Genomic DNA, 17,315 nt, shown 5'->3' on the forward strand with positions numbered 1-17,315 from the left:
ACTGAGTATTCTCTTCCAGCATGGAGACCCTCAGCAATGGAACCGTGCCCCTGGGGAGAGGCGGGCAAGGTGGAAAGACCAGCAAAGGGGAAGGGATGCTGTGGAGAGGCAAGGAGGAAAGGAACCTCTGGATTTTCACAGGGGCAGATTCTGCATGGAAAGACATGGTAGGAAAAATAAAGAAATATGATCAGTGTCCACAATTGGCTGATGGTGAGATTGTTACCCTTTTAGATGGGGGCGTGAAAGATGGTTATGACTGCAGTGGAGGTCCACTCTGTGTCCCCAAGAGACTCATAGTTTGAGAAGAGAAGGGATTACTCAGTTCAAGCTGCAGAACAAATGTGGGGAAGGTGATGGAGGTAGGAGAAAATGGTTAAGAATCTGAAAGTTGTTCAGTAAGGCTCCAGCCTGTAGCCACAGAGGCTGAACCCACTGCAGTGCTTTCTTATTAAATGACAACCAGTCAATTACCATGACTGTGCTTACCCTCAGCAGACTTGAGGCTCCGGAAGGACAGCTCAGTGCTGAGCAGATGCTCCTTTTGGGGACGAGGGAAAAAAGAAAGGGTGGGCTGAGTTGTCTTCCTCAAGGGTCGAGTCCATGGGTGACAGAGATTTGTAATATTCATCTTCACCATCAAGCACTTTGACTTGGCTGCAACAAAGAAGAGTTTCGGTAGAAGAAGAAATGCCACAGCCATCTCTGGGGTACCTAAAGTTGTTTGAGTACTTGGAGCAGGGTTGGGTCCCAACGCTGGGGCTGGGATGGGAGAAGGATAGCTTAGGGCAGCCCAGAGTCCTGCAGCACAGAGGAACTGGGGTCTGATACGCAAAGCCTTTCACCTCTGAGTCACACACTGATAATGGCCCAATGTAGTGGTGTTTGGAAATGGTGATCATATTGCAACTTGATGTATGTGAATTATCTGGCCTTTCTCCATCTGCTTTCCTCCAGGTGAGAAAGTTCCCCTCCTGACCTCCTCCAGTTCTTAAACTAGTACTAATGACCTACCTCTTTCTTATTCTCAATTGAGGTGCTAATAATTAAATGAGCTCAAACTCCTTAGAACAGTGGTTCTCAACCTTCTGGCCCTTTACATATAGTTCTTCTTGTTGTGACCCAACCATAAAATTATTTTCGTTGCTACTTCGTAACTGTAATGTTGCTACTGTTATGAATCGTAATGTAAATATCTGATATGCAGGATGGTCTTAGGTGACCCCTGTGAAAGGGTCATTCAACCGCCAAAGGGGTTGCGACCCACAGGTTGAGAACTGCCGCGTCAAACCACTGGAGGAAATTTTCCTGTACCTTTAAGGCTCAGGGGTGGGTTAATATAGGAGAAGCCACCTATTTGCCCTGTGTGGAGTGATCTTGTTTGTGGGAGAGTTTTATACAATCTGCTATGTCTCCACTTAGAGGAAAGTACAATTCCCTGAGAAATAACATTTGCCTTTCGATGGCAATTCCAGCCTTTTCAGACAGAATAGATTCAAGTTTTGTATACTTGCTACTGTGAAAAGTAGTTTCCAGTGTCAACAAGAGCGGGGCTATACCCATTGCATATTTTTGAGAAGCCTCTCAGGAAAGTTTTGCATTTTCTGTAATATCACAAAGGACCCCTTCTGTTTACAGTTGCTTAGAACTAAGAAGACAGATATTTACCCAAGTTTTCTTGGCTTCCTCTTGCTCCCTTGATATTCTAGAGTTCCCTGTGGAGAGGGCCAAGAACACACAGTCAAAGCAAAGAAGCAAGTCGTTAATTTTTAATTCAAAGTGATTTTGTGTTGAATGCAAGCAGATGCTGATAATATCAGAAGTCACAGCATAATTTTTTTGATCAAAGGGCTCAAGTGAGCCTGATGAAGCATGCATCTTGCTCGTCTTTGATAAACCACATCAATTATTCACCGTGAAGGCAGACATCCTGACATGAAAGCAACAGATAAAGAGCCTAAGCACATGTTCAAGACGAGAGCATAAGAGGGTGGGGGTGGGGCTGGAGGGGCTGGAACAGGTATTAATAACAGAATTATTAACTGGAAACAAAGCCGGTGAAACAGCTTTATGGCCACTTTGAACTCACATTTAACTGGTTATAGTACATGGTGTCCTCAGGGCTACTCAGCATTTTGGGCTGCTGACATCTTCGGCGAGGTGTTCGCTGCTTCTGTGCAAGACCATTTTCTGAACCTGCAACAAGATAGCAAAACTTTACTGTAAACCATCCGAGGTTTTGGGAAAATTACGTGAAACATTTCTCTTCATATAAATGCACGTAGTAGAAACTGTGTCTCATTTTAACGGACATGGTAGAGCTTTGCTATTATTAGAGAAATATTATCCTAAAAAACCAAACACACAGGGGTTCCTAAGAGTAAACAAGGGATGCTGTCTGTAACTTTGCCTTCATCTTTTTTTTTATCTGAATCAGCAGTCAAGAGTGACATAAAGCAAGCTGGTTTGTCCATGCGGGAGGAGAGGGTGGTGAGCAGCCTTTGCAGAGTAGAAAGTGCCTTTAGTGAGATAACTCAGGACAACGAAGGCAATCTGGGATGGTCTGTACCACATCCGACAGTGAGAGTTCAAAGACATCTGGAGCGCACACACTCGTGAGTAGAGGAGAAGCAAACTTTTTGGTGGGATACATTTTGTAGGAAAATGGCTTGAGCTAGTATTTACTGAAATGCTTTGAACAATGCCATTGATCCGTGCAGTCTCTGGAGGTAGTGCAAGGGAGAAGGGGGAAAAGGATGATTGCCCGATTTCATGGAGCAGTCTCTTTGTGTTAGTCCTAATTTCAGAATCCTGGACCAAGAGTGCCCTGGGGGTGAAGAAACCACGTGTTCAATGAGGTCATGATTTATTGCCCTTCCAGGCAGATGATTTTTGTGGAATCGGCTGTCTTTTTGGCACTATATCTAGGGTTCAGCAGTTCTAACTTCTTGTCAACATACACACAACTGCCGTAGAATCTTGTTCACGAATGTCATAGTCTAGAGAAGAGACATCATTTTCACAGACCAAGTGTATATCATAAACTAATTATTCATAAAAAAGAGTTGGAGATTTGTAGTCACAGTTTGACTTCACTAGAGATTCCTACAATTTAAGGAAATTTAGGGGGAATTTCTAAGTGAAGAACGACTCAGCAAGGACCATTATGAATAGTGAATTATCAGTTTCTGAAGTAGGAAGTCTTGCATTTTTCTTTTTCTTTAATTGGAACATATTTATATTTGAACAAGACTTTTGGAAAGATACAGGATTTTAGAAACTGTCCATTCTAAATACTCTTTTTTCTTCCTCCCAGAAAAGGAAACGGAGGTCTACAAATGTGGAATGACTCATCCCAGATCAAGTGGCAGAGTGGGAACCCAACCCTAGATCTTTAGCTCCTGTTCTAGCAGTAAAAAACAACAACAAACAACAGCATATTGTCTTTCTTAACACAAAACATTATCCTTTTTTTAAAAGTCAAATGTCTTAGTAAAAGTAAGCTCCATGAAAAAATATTAATTAGCATAGCAAAGTGATGCTACTGGCAGAAGGGGTCTGGTAGCCTTAGCAGACAACCCTGTCCCCATCTCCAGGAAGTCTGTGCAGAGGACAGGACTCCAGCCTCTTACACTGGTTATCATCATCCTCAGAGTACAAGGAATCCAGAGTTGAAATGTTGTTGTTTTTTTCTTTTTTTCCTCTGATAGTTCCAACATACCCAGCTCCTGCTTGCTTTGCAAAATCCATAGTCTTTACTGTGGTAGAACGTGAGGTTGTGAGGTCCTTTTGTGCTTCTCTTCTGGTTTATAAATTGATAAGCAGAAGCATTTAGAGTTAAGGTTGCTGGTGTGAACATGCACTGGAGATCTGACATGTATCTCCTTTAGACTTTCTAATGGTATAGGAATTCCAACCTTGTCAACTCAAAAGACTAATCTTAAAGAGTTTTGGAGTTCAGCTTGGTTTCGCTGAACTTCATATTTATATAGTGTTTATACTTGATCAGAGGCTTTTATTTATATTCTCAACTGGGAATGCCTAATATAAGATGTGGTTTTCAACTTTTGCTCTTGAACAACTTGTTGTTCCAAGATTTTCCTTACCTGATTATTAGAAGGAATTAAATTTTTGGATAGAATTTTCTCAATTTGAAAATTTCTACCATAAATTTAAAACAAACAAATATGTGATGTCTATACTATACAGAGAAGAAGGGAGAGGGATAGAGAGTTAGAAACATCGATGAGAGAGAAACATCGATCAGCTGCCTCCTGCACACCCCCTACTGGGGATGTGCCTGCAACCAAGGTATATGCCCTTGACCGGAATCAAACCTGGAACCCTTCAGTCCGCAGGCCGACGCTCTATCCACTGAGCCAAACCAGTTAGGGCAAATTTTCATTTTCATTATTTTACCTTTAATATCTCCGTATTTCAGATGTTTTGCAAAGAGTGCTAGAACTCTTAGGTGCTTTGCCATTGGGGCAAATCTGAGTGTCATTGATACATGACCAATCATAAGCAACCAAATAAATAATTGGGATATGAATCATGATTCAACGAGTGCTGTTAAAATAATTTGATAGCAATATGCAAAAAATATAACTTAAACACAAACCTTATCACAAAGTCCCAAAATGTAAGGTACTTTGCTGGATATTGTGGGGAAGATAAAGAGAAATAAGACAAGGTCCTTGCCTTCAGTCTAATAGAGAACACTGAATTAGAAGACGTAAGTGACTTGCTTAAGGCCATAAGCTAATGCTGATGGACAGAAATTAGTATTGTTTTTTTAATTTCTAAATTTTTTACTTTTCTCAATATACCTCTTGATTCTCACAGGCCGCAATAAATTCCAGATGAGTTATATAGACATTTTAAACATTCCCATAAAAATCTTAGAAGGAAATGAAATATCTTGTTTTTTTTTTAAACTGTGGAAGAAGATAGAGACAAGGAGGTTTGATTATATTAAAGTAAATTATTCTATATGATGGACAGTAACAAAACTAAGATGAGAGGAAGTGCAACAGAAAGATAAAAACAATGAAAAAAATAAATACACACAAAAGTCTACAATCCAGAATGTGGAAAGCCTGAATCAAGAGAAAGACAGGCATATTCATATATATTGAAATGCAATTATGAAAAAATATATTGAAAAATGTTCAGCCAGAGCTTTAATTAAAATAATTATTACTTCCTTTCTATTAATTAGGATAAGCCAAAAAGTCAAAAGACCTTGTGGGAGAAGCCTCAGGTACACTGGCCCATAGGTTCCACCTCCCCTGAAGTACAACTTGACAAACTATAACAAAAGCTGAACATGTTGCAACAAGTTAAACCAAAAATAAAAAAAAGAGGATCTGTATGAAGATGGATATGACAGCACCTTTTGTAGTAGAAAAAAAGCTAGAAACATAAGTATTTAGTAATTGGGGAGAAGTTAACTCCAAGATATAAATATGATATACCATGAAGATATCAATAAGGATAAATATGGGTATGGTGCTGATAGATGAAAGTTCAAAATCCAGAAAAAGAAACAAAACACAAATAGCATATAGCACATTGATTAAACCCAAACACGTATGCACATTGAGAAGTTTATGATGATTTTTCTGATAAAAATTTAAAAATAGCCCAACCCGTGTGGCTCAGTGGTTGAGCATTGACCCATGCACTAAGAGGTCACTGGTTTGGTTCCTGGGCTGAGCACATGTCCAGGTTGCTGCTGGATTCCCAGTAGGGGGCATGCAGGAGGCAGCCAATCAATGTTTCACTCTCATCAATGTTTCTATCACTCTCTCACTACTCCCCTTCTTCTCTCTCTCTCAAAAATCAATAAAAAAATAATTAAAAAATAAAAAAAGTTTAAAAATAAACAAAAATCGATGAGGCATGTAGGACAAAAATTCTTCTGTCTTTCAAAAGATGAAGAAACTATAGGTAAAAAAAGTCTACTCTGTAAGTGTCAGAATGGAAGCCTGAACCCCTGTCTGTCAGCTTTTGAGCCAGTTTGCTTCTGAGTTACAAAACAGTATGGTTACCTGGCAATTACCTATTTCACTTGACTAGTTTTTGTAGATAAACTGGGCAATCCAAGTTTGAAGATACACATCAGAATATCCGTCATTTACTCTGGAGACAATGAAGTTCATATTCTGAAAGTGGCTGATTTCCACCTTACATGTTTGTAAGCCGAGCCAAACTCTCCAGTTTGTAATCCATGAGGATCCCTCCCTGTAGTGCTTCTTGAAAGTATATTTGTCATGAATACCAGTTTGTATTGAACATAGGCCTCTCTGTTACAAGACTCCCTACACTCCCCCACCCAGCACCTTCTGATTTCATATTTGAGACCTTGAACATCTTTCTCTTTCGAGTCGTCACAGAACCTCACAGGAAACTGGAGATAAATCTGCCAGAAAATGGGAGAAATTGGAATGGAGTTTCAGGAGCGTGAGAAATGCATACTCCTTTCTCTCTAATCCGAAATCATCACACATTGTGGCTGCACAGTTGGCCAAGGCCTTGGTGAGAGACCAATAGCTGAATTCAATCGATGGCTTCATAACATAACTTCAGCAACTGGTTTGGAAATTCAATATTTCAGTTCTCTTTATTGAACATGCAGGTATACCCAAGCTAGAGTTGCCAGGCTACCCAGTTAAATATGAATTTCAGATAACCAATACTTTTTAAATGTAAGTACATCCTTTGTAATATTTGGGACACACTTATATTAAGAAGTGATTGGTTGTTTATCTGAAATTCAAATCTAGCTGGGTGCCTTCTCCCCCCCCCCAACCCCCATCCCTTAAGTGTAGCAACCCTAATTCAAGCACAATTTAAATCACAGCTGAGGCATTCTGTTCTCCTCTAAGGTCTGAGATGAAGAAGGAAATGACTTCCTCTACTCTATTTGACCTGCTGAGTTATGGCTATTTTGGCTACAAATGCCCTTCCCAACATTGTCCCCTGACACTTAGTGTTTCAATTGTCATCATCCACTACAGATGTGCGAGTTCTGGTAAATTTCCTAGCAGGATTACAGTGAAGGAAGAACAACCACAATGGAGAGCAGGATGGGGCATACAGTCCAGCTATCCTGGCCTGGTGGGGAAGTATGATTTCCAAGCCCCCGAGGAATGGACAGGCAGTGAGCAGGGTTCCTGGGAGAGAGCACACTAAGGGAGCCATAGTCCTTTGCGCCTTCCCTGGAGGCCTCAGCAGGCGTGGATACGTTCTGAGTAGTACGACTGCAATCTGGTTGCCATTTGTGGGTGAGGCATTCTCAGAGTCACTTGCCAAGAAAACATTTCCTTGAAGCAGAGTGCTCTGTGTTTAGATTTACAGATAGCAAATCCCAAATGGAGTTATGAGATATACACCCCGTGGGGGGCATTTGAGTAGATTTGAAATTATGTGACTAATGTATAGAGCTCTGTCAACTCCGTGCCTAAGGGGAGGCACAGAATTTCTCTGACCAAAGTTCTCGGGTCAGTTGGAGGGGATAGTAGCCCAGCTGTCAGTTGAATGATCTCTCTCCTTAATGATAGTTGACCATGCTACCTGGTACTCCAGTGGACACTTCCATGAAATAGCTTCCAATGAGAGGACCTGCCTTCTCCAGCTCTGTGCTTCTTCTCCCTGCCATGTCATTTGTAGGTAGCAAATCTTGTTTTGCAAAGTATCTTTTTCTTTATTTCATCTCATTTGTTAACCCCAGAGAGGCAGCAGAGGCATAGGGAGATTCAGCGATCACACCGCAGGTCAGAGGCAAAGTCCAACTGAGCATTCAGGTTTCCCAACATCCTGCTGACAAAGGCCCCTTGCTTTTCCATCTGTGGGGTCTGAGGCCCAGGGAGCGTGGGCCCCTCTGCCAGTCTCCCTTCAGAGCCAGGGCTAGAACTCAGGCCTTTTGATTCTAAATCCCAAGGTCTAGGCCATCTATTATGATGCGTGTTTTTTTACTGAGATGTTCTTACAAGTTTTTTTTACCTTTCCATGTCTGACTTCAGGAGGGACTGAGGAATTCAGTGGGTTTTTGTAAAACACACAAACACAACCAGAAGAGAGATTTTCTCTTGGGGTGAATGCAATTCAGATTTTCCTTTCTAAGATGAAAGGAAGGCTACACATTTTCCCAGTTGCCATGTTATGTCGTCAACAATCTTCTTCAAAATTGTAAAACGGCTACAAAGAAAACATCCCTGAGTTAAATTAGTGCCCGTGGAAGATGGCAGAGTTATAAATTGTCTATAAGGAATTTTCCTCTTAATAGTTAGGGAAGTGGTAATAATTTTCCCTGAAACTGTTTCATAGTTCAGGGTTTGGCACACACCCAAATAATGAATGAATGAATGAATGGTAACTGTTCATCATTCTTGTTAAGATCTGCCCCATCTATGTAGCCTACTCTTTGCTTTTGTAAGTTGGGATATTATTGCCAAGGCTTCCAACAGGAAGAGGGCCTTTTCTATGCTGGAACACATCTGGAGAATCTGTAGTCTAAAAAGGAGGGAGAGAAAGTCAGCCTCTTAAAAAGGAAGTTCATTAGTACTTTATCCTTTCGATATTTTTCTGGGAATATGCATTTACTTCTTTTAACATTCCCATCCCCCGCAAATATCAGTATTCACCTACAGTAATTTGTTACTGCTTCTCCCACTTAACAATAGAGTCATAAATATTTTCCATGATATTAATCTACTTTAAAAATAGTATCTTTCTTTTAGAGTTACATTTAAACATTTTTTTTAATTGAAGTATAGTTGGCGTTTTAAAAAAACAATGAGTGAATATAATGCACAAATAAGTTAAGCAGTGAAAAGTCCATCTTTTGTCCTACCTCCTTATCCCAACCTCACACTAGAGCAAATGTTGGAACAAGTTTCTTATCTGTATTCCAGATTATTCTAATTGTTGTATGGTATTTCATTTAATAGATGATCCATGAGTAATTTACATAATGTCCTATTCGAGGCAATGTTTTTCTATAACAAGTAATACTTTGAGGAATATATGTACATATATATATATAGTTTTGTTATCATTGTAATTAGCTAGCTGGTTTATTAGTATTAATAGTAGGATGAGAGCAAAGGGGAGTCAGACATTGTCAGCATGGCCATCTGGGCAGCTTCACCAGGAAGCTATAACTTCACGCTCCCCAGGGAGCCACTGGTCCATTCCCTGCAGATCACTGCGGGAAGGGATCCAGCAAAGAGGGAGATAGGTGCATGCTCGATAAAGTTGGGGTGATAAAGATAAGGTGCTTGCCTGTCAGTCTAGCCTGTGGAACAATAAATTGGCCAGGGGGTGGACCCAATGCAAGCCTGAAAAATCTTTGAAGGTTAAACTCCCCAAAGAGTTCCCTTTCTCTTGCATTCTTGTTCGTGCTTGCTCTCTTGCTCTGTGACTTGCACTCACCTGTGTACTCACCTCTTCTCTCTCCATAGCCATATGGCTTTAAGCAACCACTTGGCCCATGGCCATGCTGTGCAGACCTCACATGCAATGGACTGCAGCTGGGAACACAAGCTAAGCTAGTCAGATGCTGGACTGGGCTGTAGTATGGAACAGAAACTCAGGACACTGGTTTTTATTCCAGCCTTGCTGAAGACAAGATTGGACCTTTTCCATGGAGGGACAGACAGAGATAGGACGTTGGAGGGGAACCCCCTTGATTTTACATCATCAATAAAGCTTTCCATGAAACGCCATGCTCCTGTGGGGACTTCAGGAAATTCTTTTCCTTGTGGTACCCCAAGAACTCTACTTCCACAGATAACGGTTTGATCTTTGATTATTTTCTTAGGATAAATTCCTATAAATAGAGTTACCGCCCAAAGAGTATTCATACTTTAAAAATTTATGATTTGTATTTCCAATTGCCATCCAGAAAGTGTATAGCAAACTATCCTTCTACCACCTGTACCTGAGATTACCTGTTTCTTAAAGATGGGACAGCAGTAAGAAAAAGTCTGACAGTTCAATAGGTGAAAAAGTGGCATGCCAATTGTGCTTTGATTTGCATTTCATTGATTACTTGAGAGTGAATGTACACCCTTTCCCACTCTCCACATTTATTAGCCTTTTGTTTCAGGATTCCACCTTTGCTAAAAGCAACCACAAAGTTCATAGGTCTTGGCTGAAACAAGTGTTTGCCTATCTGGTGTGACAGGTGTGGAGATGCCTACTTTTATTTTATTTATTTATTTATTTATTTTAAAAATATGTTTTTATTGATTTTTTTTGGAGAGAGAGAAATGCGAGGGATAGAGAGATAGAAACATGGATGAGAAAGAAACATATTGATCGGTTGCCTCCTGAACACCCTCTACTGGGGATCAAGCCCGCAACCTAGGCATGTGCCCTGACTGGAAATTGAACCAGTGACTTCCTGGTTCATGGGTTGATGCTCAACCACTGAGCCACACCAGCCAGGGGAGATGACTACTTTTAAAGTTAGCATGTTGTAAGGAAGTATTTCTCAAACTTCTGTCATTCATCTACCACTTAAACCTGTTTTGCTATATTCAAGATACCTGTACTATTGTTTAATATTAAAAAACTAATTTCATTTTTTATTTAAATACATTTCTTTAAAAATGAAACTTTATTCATTACTGAAAATGAAAGAGCAGGGGCAACATTTGCCATAAATAAAAGTAAACCCTAAAGTAAATTCAATGAAAACAAAACAATATTATCACACCTGAGCTAGATTCTGTTTCCCACAAAATATTCTGGGCTTTTTAAAAGATTTGTTAAAAAGAGAGGTGAGTAAATGTGAGAAGACTTGGCAGCATACTACCAGCACCATAACTTTCATCTTAAATTTGAAGAATTTAAACTAAGAATTGAAAAAGAAGTAATTTTCTTTTACATGATTCAGTGTCATTTAATGTCACATTCACCCACCATTTTAAATGAATTTGAAAACCACCAATGGCCCATGTCTCACACTTTGAGAAATAAGGAAAGAAAGGAAAAGCAGCAGAGTCAGAAAAACATGAGTATGAATCTCCCTCTAGCACAGTGGTTCTCAACCTTGGCTGCACATTAGGATCATCTGGGAATCTTTTAAAAATCCTGATTTCTGGGCCACATCCTCCGGAAATTCTATTTCTTTGTTACTAATGTTGTGGCCCCACCCCATAACAAAGAAACAGAATTTCCGGAGTATGAGGCCCAGAAATCAGGATTTTAAAAGGATTCCCAGGTGATTCTAATGTGCAGCCAAGGTTGAGAACTACTGCCCTAGCACTTATTAGCGGTCTGAACTTGGTGATGATGATCATTCAAGTAGGGTTGTAGTGAGGGTGACAGATAATGTATAAAAGAGAAAAACATGCTGCCTAAGGCAGAGCAGGTGCTCCTAAGGGTTGTAATTCTGGTTATATGAGAGTGGTTCTCCACCCTGATTGCAGATCAGAATCACTTGAAGTGCTTTTTAAAAATACAGATGCCTTGGCCTCACATTTGGAGATCCTAATTCATTTGGTCAGGGGTATGGCTCTGGCATTGCTATTGTTGAAAAAGAGCTCCTCCTCGCCCCCTTCCAGATGATTTTAATCTACAGCCAGGATCGAAAAACCCAGGGACTTAACCCTTTCCTAAGAATTTGGGTCCGTTTTGCAAATTAGCTAACTGCCATCTTGAAAAGCTAGTGTAGGACCAGAGATGTTTTGATTGGGCAGAAGGAATTCTGGGAAGGGCAAGCATCCCCAGTAGGGCTCCTGGTATCGCCAGGTATTTGCTTTGTTCAGGAAACTGTATCAAATGGCTCGAACCCAAAGCAGACACTAATTTCCCTGGACTCTGGGAAAATTCCTCCTATTCCAAGAGAACAATTTTGCTGACCAGGGAAACATTATCTTTGGTTTCCAGGGGAATGATGTTGCTCAGGGTTGTTCTGGAGGCTTTGCTATATAAATGAAAGTCAAAGCTGAAAAGCAATTCTCACCAAGTGGGACTTCTTTAAAGCAATACACAAATGTAAGGCAAAAACTTTGGAATCTCAGGAGGTTGGAACCAGTTGAAAATGTTCAAAAGGCAGAAGGTTAGAGTCAGTTATACAGAATCAGCAATGGTTTGCCATGGGTTTTCTTTCTTTCTTTCTTTCTTTCTTTCTTTCTTTCTTTCTTTCTTTCTTTCTTTCTTTCTTTTTCTTCCTTCCTTCCTTCCTTCCTTCCTTCCTTCCTTCCTTCCTTCCTTCCTTCCTTCCTTCCTTTAACTATGCATAGTAATCAGAAGATTTGCATTATGCTCCCTCTCTCTGCTTCTAGGAGTTAAAACTTTTAAAAAAATTTTTACCCTGGTTGGTTTGCTCAGTGGTTAGAGTGTTGGCCCATGGACCAAAGGGTTGCTGGTTTGATTCCCCATCAAGGGCACATACCTTGGTTTCAGATTTGATCCCTGGCCCTGGTGGGGCTGCATGTGGGAGGCAACCAATTGATGTGTCTCTCTCACATCGATGTTTCTCTCTCTCTCCCTCTCTTCCTCCCCTTCTCTCTCTTTCACTCTCCCTCCTTTTCCCTTCCTCTCTTCCTGTCTCTAAAAAAAAAATCAATGGGAAAAATATCCTCAGGTGAGGATTAGCAAAAACAAAAACAAAAAGATTATTTTTCAATTACAGTCTATATTCAATATTATTTTGTATTAGCTTCAAGAGTATAACATAGTGGTTAGACAATCATCCTATATAATAAAAGCCCAGAGACTGAAACGACAGAATGACTAGAACTACCAGAGACTAGAACAACTGCGGCTCCTTGCCCCAGCTGGCCCTCCTCCCCCTAGCGGGGACTCCCACCCCTATCCAGGGCCCCCATCAGGGCAGGCTGGCTATCTCCCACCAGTGCACTGGCCTCTATCCTATATAATAAAAGAATAATATGCAAATTGACCCTAATGGTGGAATGACCAGAACGACCACTTGACCAGTCACTGTGAGGCACACTGACCACCTCTCGGTCCCTTTCCCCAGCTGGCCCACTCCGATCACCCGATGGTGAACAGGGAATCTGGGATGGGTGGTGGGGGATGCGAGTGGTGCCAGGCTAAGGCCCCCGCCCTGCTGGTCACTCCACACACAGCGGTCAACCTGTGGTGGGGGCAAGGCCGGCGAGTGCGCGGGTACAGCCAACCTCTCGGTCCCTTCTCCAGGCTGTCAGGCTCCTGCAGGGGAGGGCAGTTGTGGGGGGATCAGGCCTGTAGGGGAGGGCAGTTGGGGGAGGACCAGGCCAACAGGGGAGGGCAGTTGTGGGGGACCAGACCTGCAGGGGAGGGCAGTTAGGGGTGACCAGGCCTGCAGTGGAGGGCAGTTAGGGGCTGGCAGGGGAGCAGTTAGGCATCGATCAGGCTGGCAGGGGAGCGGTTAGGGGGTGATCAGGCTGGCAGGCAGAAGCGGTTAGGGGCAATCAGTCAGGCAGGCAGGCGAGCATTTGGGAGCCAGCAGTCGTGGATTGTGAGAGGGATGTCCAACTGCCCATTAGGTCCAATGATCCCACTGGGATTGGGCCTAAATGGGCAGTCAGACATCCCTCGAGGGGTCCCAGATTAGAGAGGGTGCAGGCTTGGCTGAGGGACACACACACACACACACACACACACACACACACCCGTGCACGAATTTCATGTACCGGGCCTCTAGTGTTGAATAAGAGTGGTGAAAATGGACATCCCCGTCTTTTAATGTATTGCTAAATTTGGTTTACTATATTTTGTTGAGGATTTTGCATCTATGTTAACCAGGGATATTGGCCTATAATTTCTTTGTATGTAGTGTCTTTATCTTTGAGAAGGATAGATGTTAATTCTTTTTTGAATGTTTGGTAAAATTCACCTGTGAAGCCATCTGGTCGACGACTTTTGTTTGTTGAGAGTTTTTGATTACTGTTTTGATTTTTTTAGTTGTAACTGGTCTGTTCAGATTTTCTGTTTCTTCTTGATTCAGTGTTGGAAAATTGTATATTCCAGGAATTTATTCATTCTTTCCAGATTGTCCAATTTGATGGCATGTAGTTTTTTTAATAATATTTTCTTATAATCCTTTGTATTCTCTGGTGTCAGTTCTTTTTCATTTCTGATTTTATTTATTTGAGTTCTCTTTTTTTCTTAAATTTATTTTTATTTATATATATTTTTTACAGAGAGAGAGGAAGGGGGGAGGGAGGGAGGAAGGAAGGGAGGGAGGGAGAAAGAGAGAGAGAGAGAGAGAGAGAGAGAGAGAGAGAGAGAGAGAGAGATTTGTTGTTCCACTTATTTACTCATTCATTAGTTGGTTCTTGTGTGTCCTGACCGGGGATCGAACCACAACTTTGGTGTGTGGAGACAATGCTCTAACCAACTGAACTACTTGGCCAAGGTTCCCTTTTTTTTTTTTTTCTTGATGAGTCTGGTTAAAGTTTTATCAATCTTGTTTATCTTTTCAAAGAATTTATGAGTTTTTAAACTGCTTTATTCCCTTCCAGCCTGATGTCTTCCCTTGGTAATGACTGACTTCACCTGTAATCTCCCCAACAATGGCTTGTTCCCTTATGTCAGCTCTGTAAGGAGGCAAGAATTAAGGCCTAAATGGCCACCCAAACTGCACCCAGTGGGAAAACATCATTAATTCAGCTTTTCCAAAAATGTCCACATGAAAAATCTAAGCCCTAGGTCTGATGCTGAGCAGACCCACAACACCAGGCAGCAGGCTGAAAGATGTCATTTTTGGAGCTCCTAATGAGATGCAAATCACCTAGTGAACTACTTGAGAGCTAGGAAACAATGTCCTGGGTAAAAGCAGATAAAAATGGAATGAAAGAATGCCTTTGAAGATTGAAACGACTTTTTAAGTGCTTGAGGATATGGGACACCAGATAGTGCTAGTTTTACTAAACTAACTGTGACGGGGTCTTTATTCCTTGTGACAAGAGATCCTGGGGCATTCATTCCCAGCAATGCTTTGCTCTCTAAGTTGGGGACCTTGTTCCAGTTCCTGCTGTTAGTGTGTAAAGGGCTAGAAGTTGTAGTGAAATGAGCCCTGTTCTTGGGGTCAGAAGGCCTTACATAGTTCTGGAACATATTGGTGTGACCTTGGGTGACTTGGTTACTCCTCTGGGCTGCCATATTTTAAAACAAGGGGGTTGGACTAATGCCATGATTTTTCAAAAGAGGGTGGTTGTGTGGTACATTAACATGTGCTCTTACCTGGAGATGCTGAGCTATTCTCTTTGGAGTCATGTTCCTTCCCAATGTGTGAGTGTCTGGGTGCAATGAGAGGTGTGCCTGATGGATGTTTGTGCATGAAATCAGTGTGAAAGCAGGAAAAGGGGCTCTTTAGGGTTCCTTCCAACTTTACAATGCTATGACAATAGAGTTCAGACCGCTTAGTGCTCCATCTGCGAAGTGGACATAAATAACATTTGACCTTACTGGCTTGTTGGAATTTAAAGAGACCAATCAAAACGCATTCAGGATTCAGGGGGAAAATTTCTCCACAACTACACCAGAACCTTGTTCTAACACAATTCATTCAAAGATCAATACTGCTCAAGGGAGGCTAATCTGAAACTTCTTCTGGGTCATTAGGTTATTGACAGACTAACAGACAGAATTTTTAACTTCATCTACTCAGCCTTTTCCTATCTGTGAGCAAAACCTGTAATGTACAGGTTAGTATTGTACAGCTGTACAACATCCACCCAAGTTCATAAACTCTAAAATATTTTTACATGTAGAGAGAGCAGTCATTAGTATGAATGACCTGATTTGGAGGAGATTGTACACACAAATGCATGGCAGGTATGTGAGTGTGTGTATGTGAGAAATGGTAAAGATTGTGAATAGTAGACCACAATGAAATCTCAAGTGTGATTTTGCTTGCATTAAACTAAGATGATGCAAAAGTGAAATCAATGCAGCATTAGTGGTGAAAAATAGATCTCTCTGGTTCTTTCAGTTTTAATCTCTAAAAAGCCAATAAAATAGGAAATATCTGGAGGAAATAAAGTTAAATAGAAAAATAATTACTTTCAGGTTATTTTTCCTATCATGTCCTTCCTTTTGGAAAAAAATTTTTAGTACACTGTAAAATTACATTTGTTCTAACTATTCAAGAAACATGTCATAATTTATAAAAATAGTGAGCTCTCAGGTCTCTGCCCAGGTCAAGACTTTAGACTTCAATTCTTCAAGGTCATACAAAGTTACTAAATTTATTTGTCCCATTTTCTTACAATCTGATATGAGGTCAATGAAAATCCAACAATAAACAGAATGATGATCTCTTATGCCCTCCCCTTCCCTTTATTCTAATAGGAGGTTATTTTGTCATGAGGAGGGCACAAGAAGCCTGAATCTCTCTGCTAGACTCAGATCTTTCAACAACAAAAAAATGCCATCAACTTTTTTTTTTACCTTTTCCATCCCCTTTCTCTGGGTGACCTGACCAGTGTAGCTATGAGCACAATCCAGCATGTCACAAGGAAACAAATCAAGTTAGCCAAATTAAATACAGCTGTTCCCAGCATATCTGAACGTGGGTATCTCCTGTTACACAGTGACCTAGGCCTTGACAAGGAAATGAATTACTGCTTTCACTCATGCCTCATGTAGTGAGTTTGTATACTGACACATATGAGCTGCTCTGACCACTAAGTTTGACTAGACTGAAAGATAGTTCCAGTGCAATTCAGTTTTAAGTTTCCAAACCAACATTTCAGAGGATTCATACCAGTAGTCCTCAACACTTGGACCCCAAAGGAAACACTCTTTCAGGGACTCTGTTATCTTGGCTTAGTCAAATAAAATATTAACAATCAGAAACCTGGTAGCATTCATCTGACAACATAGGGAAGATCATATTAACAGGAGCTTTCCGCTGGAGCGATCTTGGACACCATGATGGCACTGGGAAATGTGCCACTAGCTCTGACAGAGCGGGAGGTCCTGGCTGACTTGGCACCTCCCGACTTCCCGCTCTCACTGCCTCTCACCCTGTGTGAGATGGGGACCCAGCAGAGAGGGGTTAAATGGGTTGGGGAGCCAGTCCAGCTGGGGGTCATTAGCAATCAAGGACCAGCATTAAAAGGCAGCAGGAGACTAAGGGTCTCTGACAGGCTTGGCTCTATGCACCATCTGGAAGGAAAGAGGCTGTAGAAGCTGGATTTTTAAAAAAGGAGACCCCTTCTTGAAAATACAAACATGAATAGTGATATTATATTCAAAGCAGTCCTTTCTTTTTGAGAGGAGGGCCAGGTAGCACATTTCCAGGTTAATCCCTAGCCATAAAGGACTATTCATTGGCACCAGGGTTG

The 17,315-nt window shown here is 41.2% G+C and overlaps 1 protein-coding gene across 1 annotated transcript in view; it reads right to left on the bottom strand.

Moving 5' to 3' along the window:
• Nucleotides 1-521: 521 nt before the first annotated feature.
• MYO3B (myosin IIIB) overlaps nucleotides 522-17,315 on the bottom strand; it is a gene marked incomplete at its 3' end in the record, with an annotated part of 345,767 nt that continues 328,973 nt past the window's right edge. Inside the window, exons 32-34 of the mRNA XM_081095513.1 lie at nucleotides 2,090-2,196; nucleotides 1,669-1,715; nucleotides 522-657 (exon numbers count right to left, since the gene is read on the bottom strand). Of these exons, the coding sequence (XP_080951639.1) occupies nucleotides 522-657; nucleotides 1,669-1,715; nucleotides 2,090-2,196 (290 nt within the window). The remainder of the gene's footprint in view (nucleotides 658-1,668; nucleotides 1,716-2,089; nucleotides 2,197-17,315) is intronic.

This window comes from Myotis nattereri (genome assembly GCF_964212035.1).
Source record: "Myotis nattereri genome assembly, chromosome: 7".
NCBI classification, from domain to species: domain Eukaryota; kingdom Metazoa; phylum Chordata; class Mammalia; order Chiroptera; family Vespertilionidae; genus Myotis; species Myotis nattereri.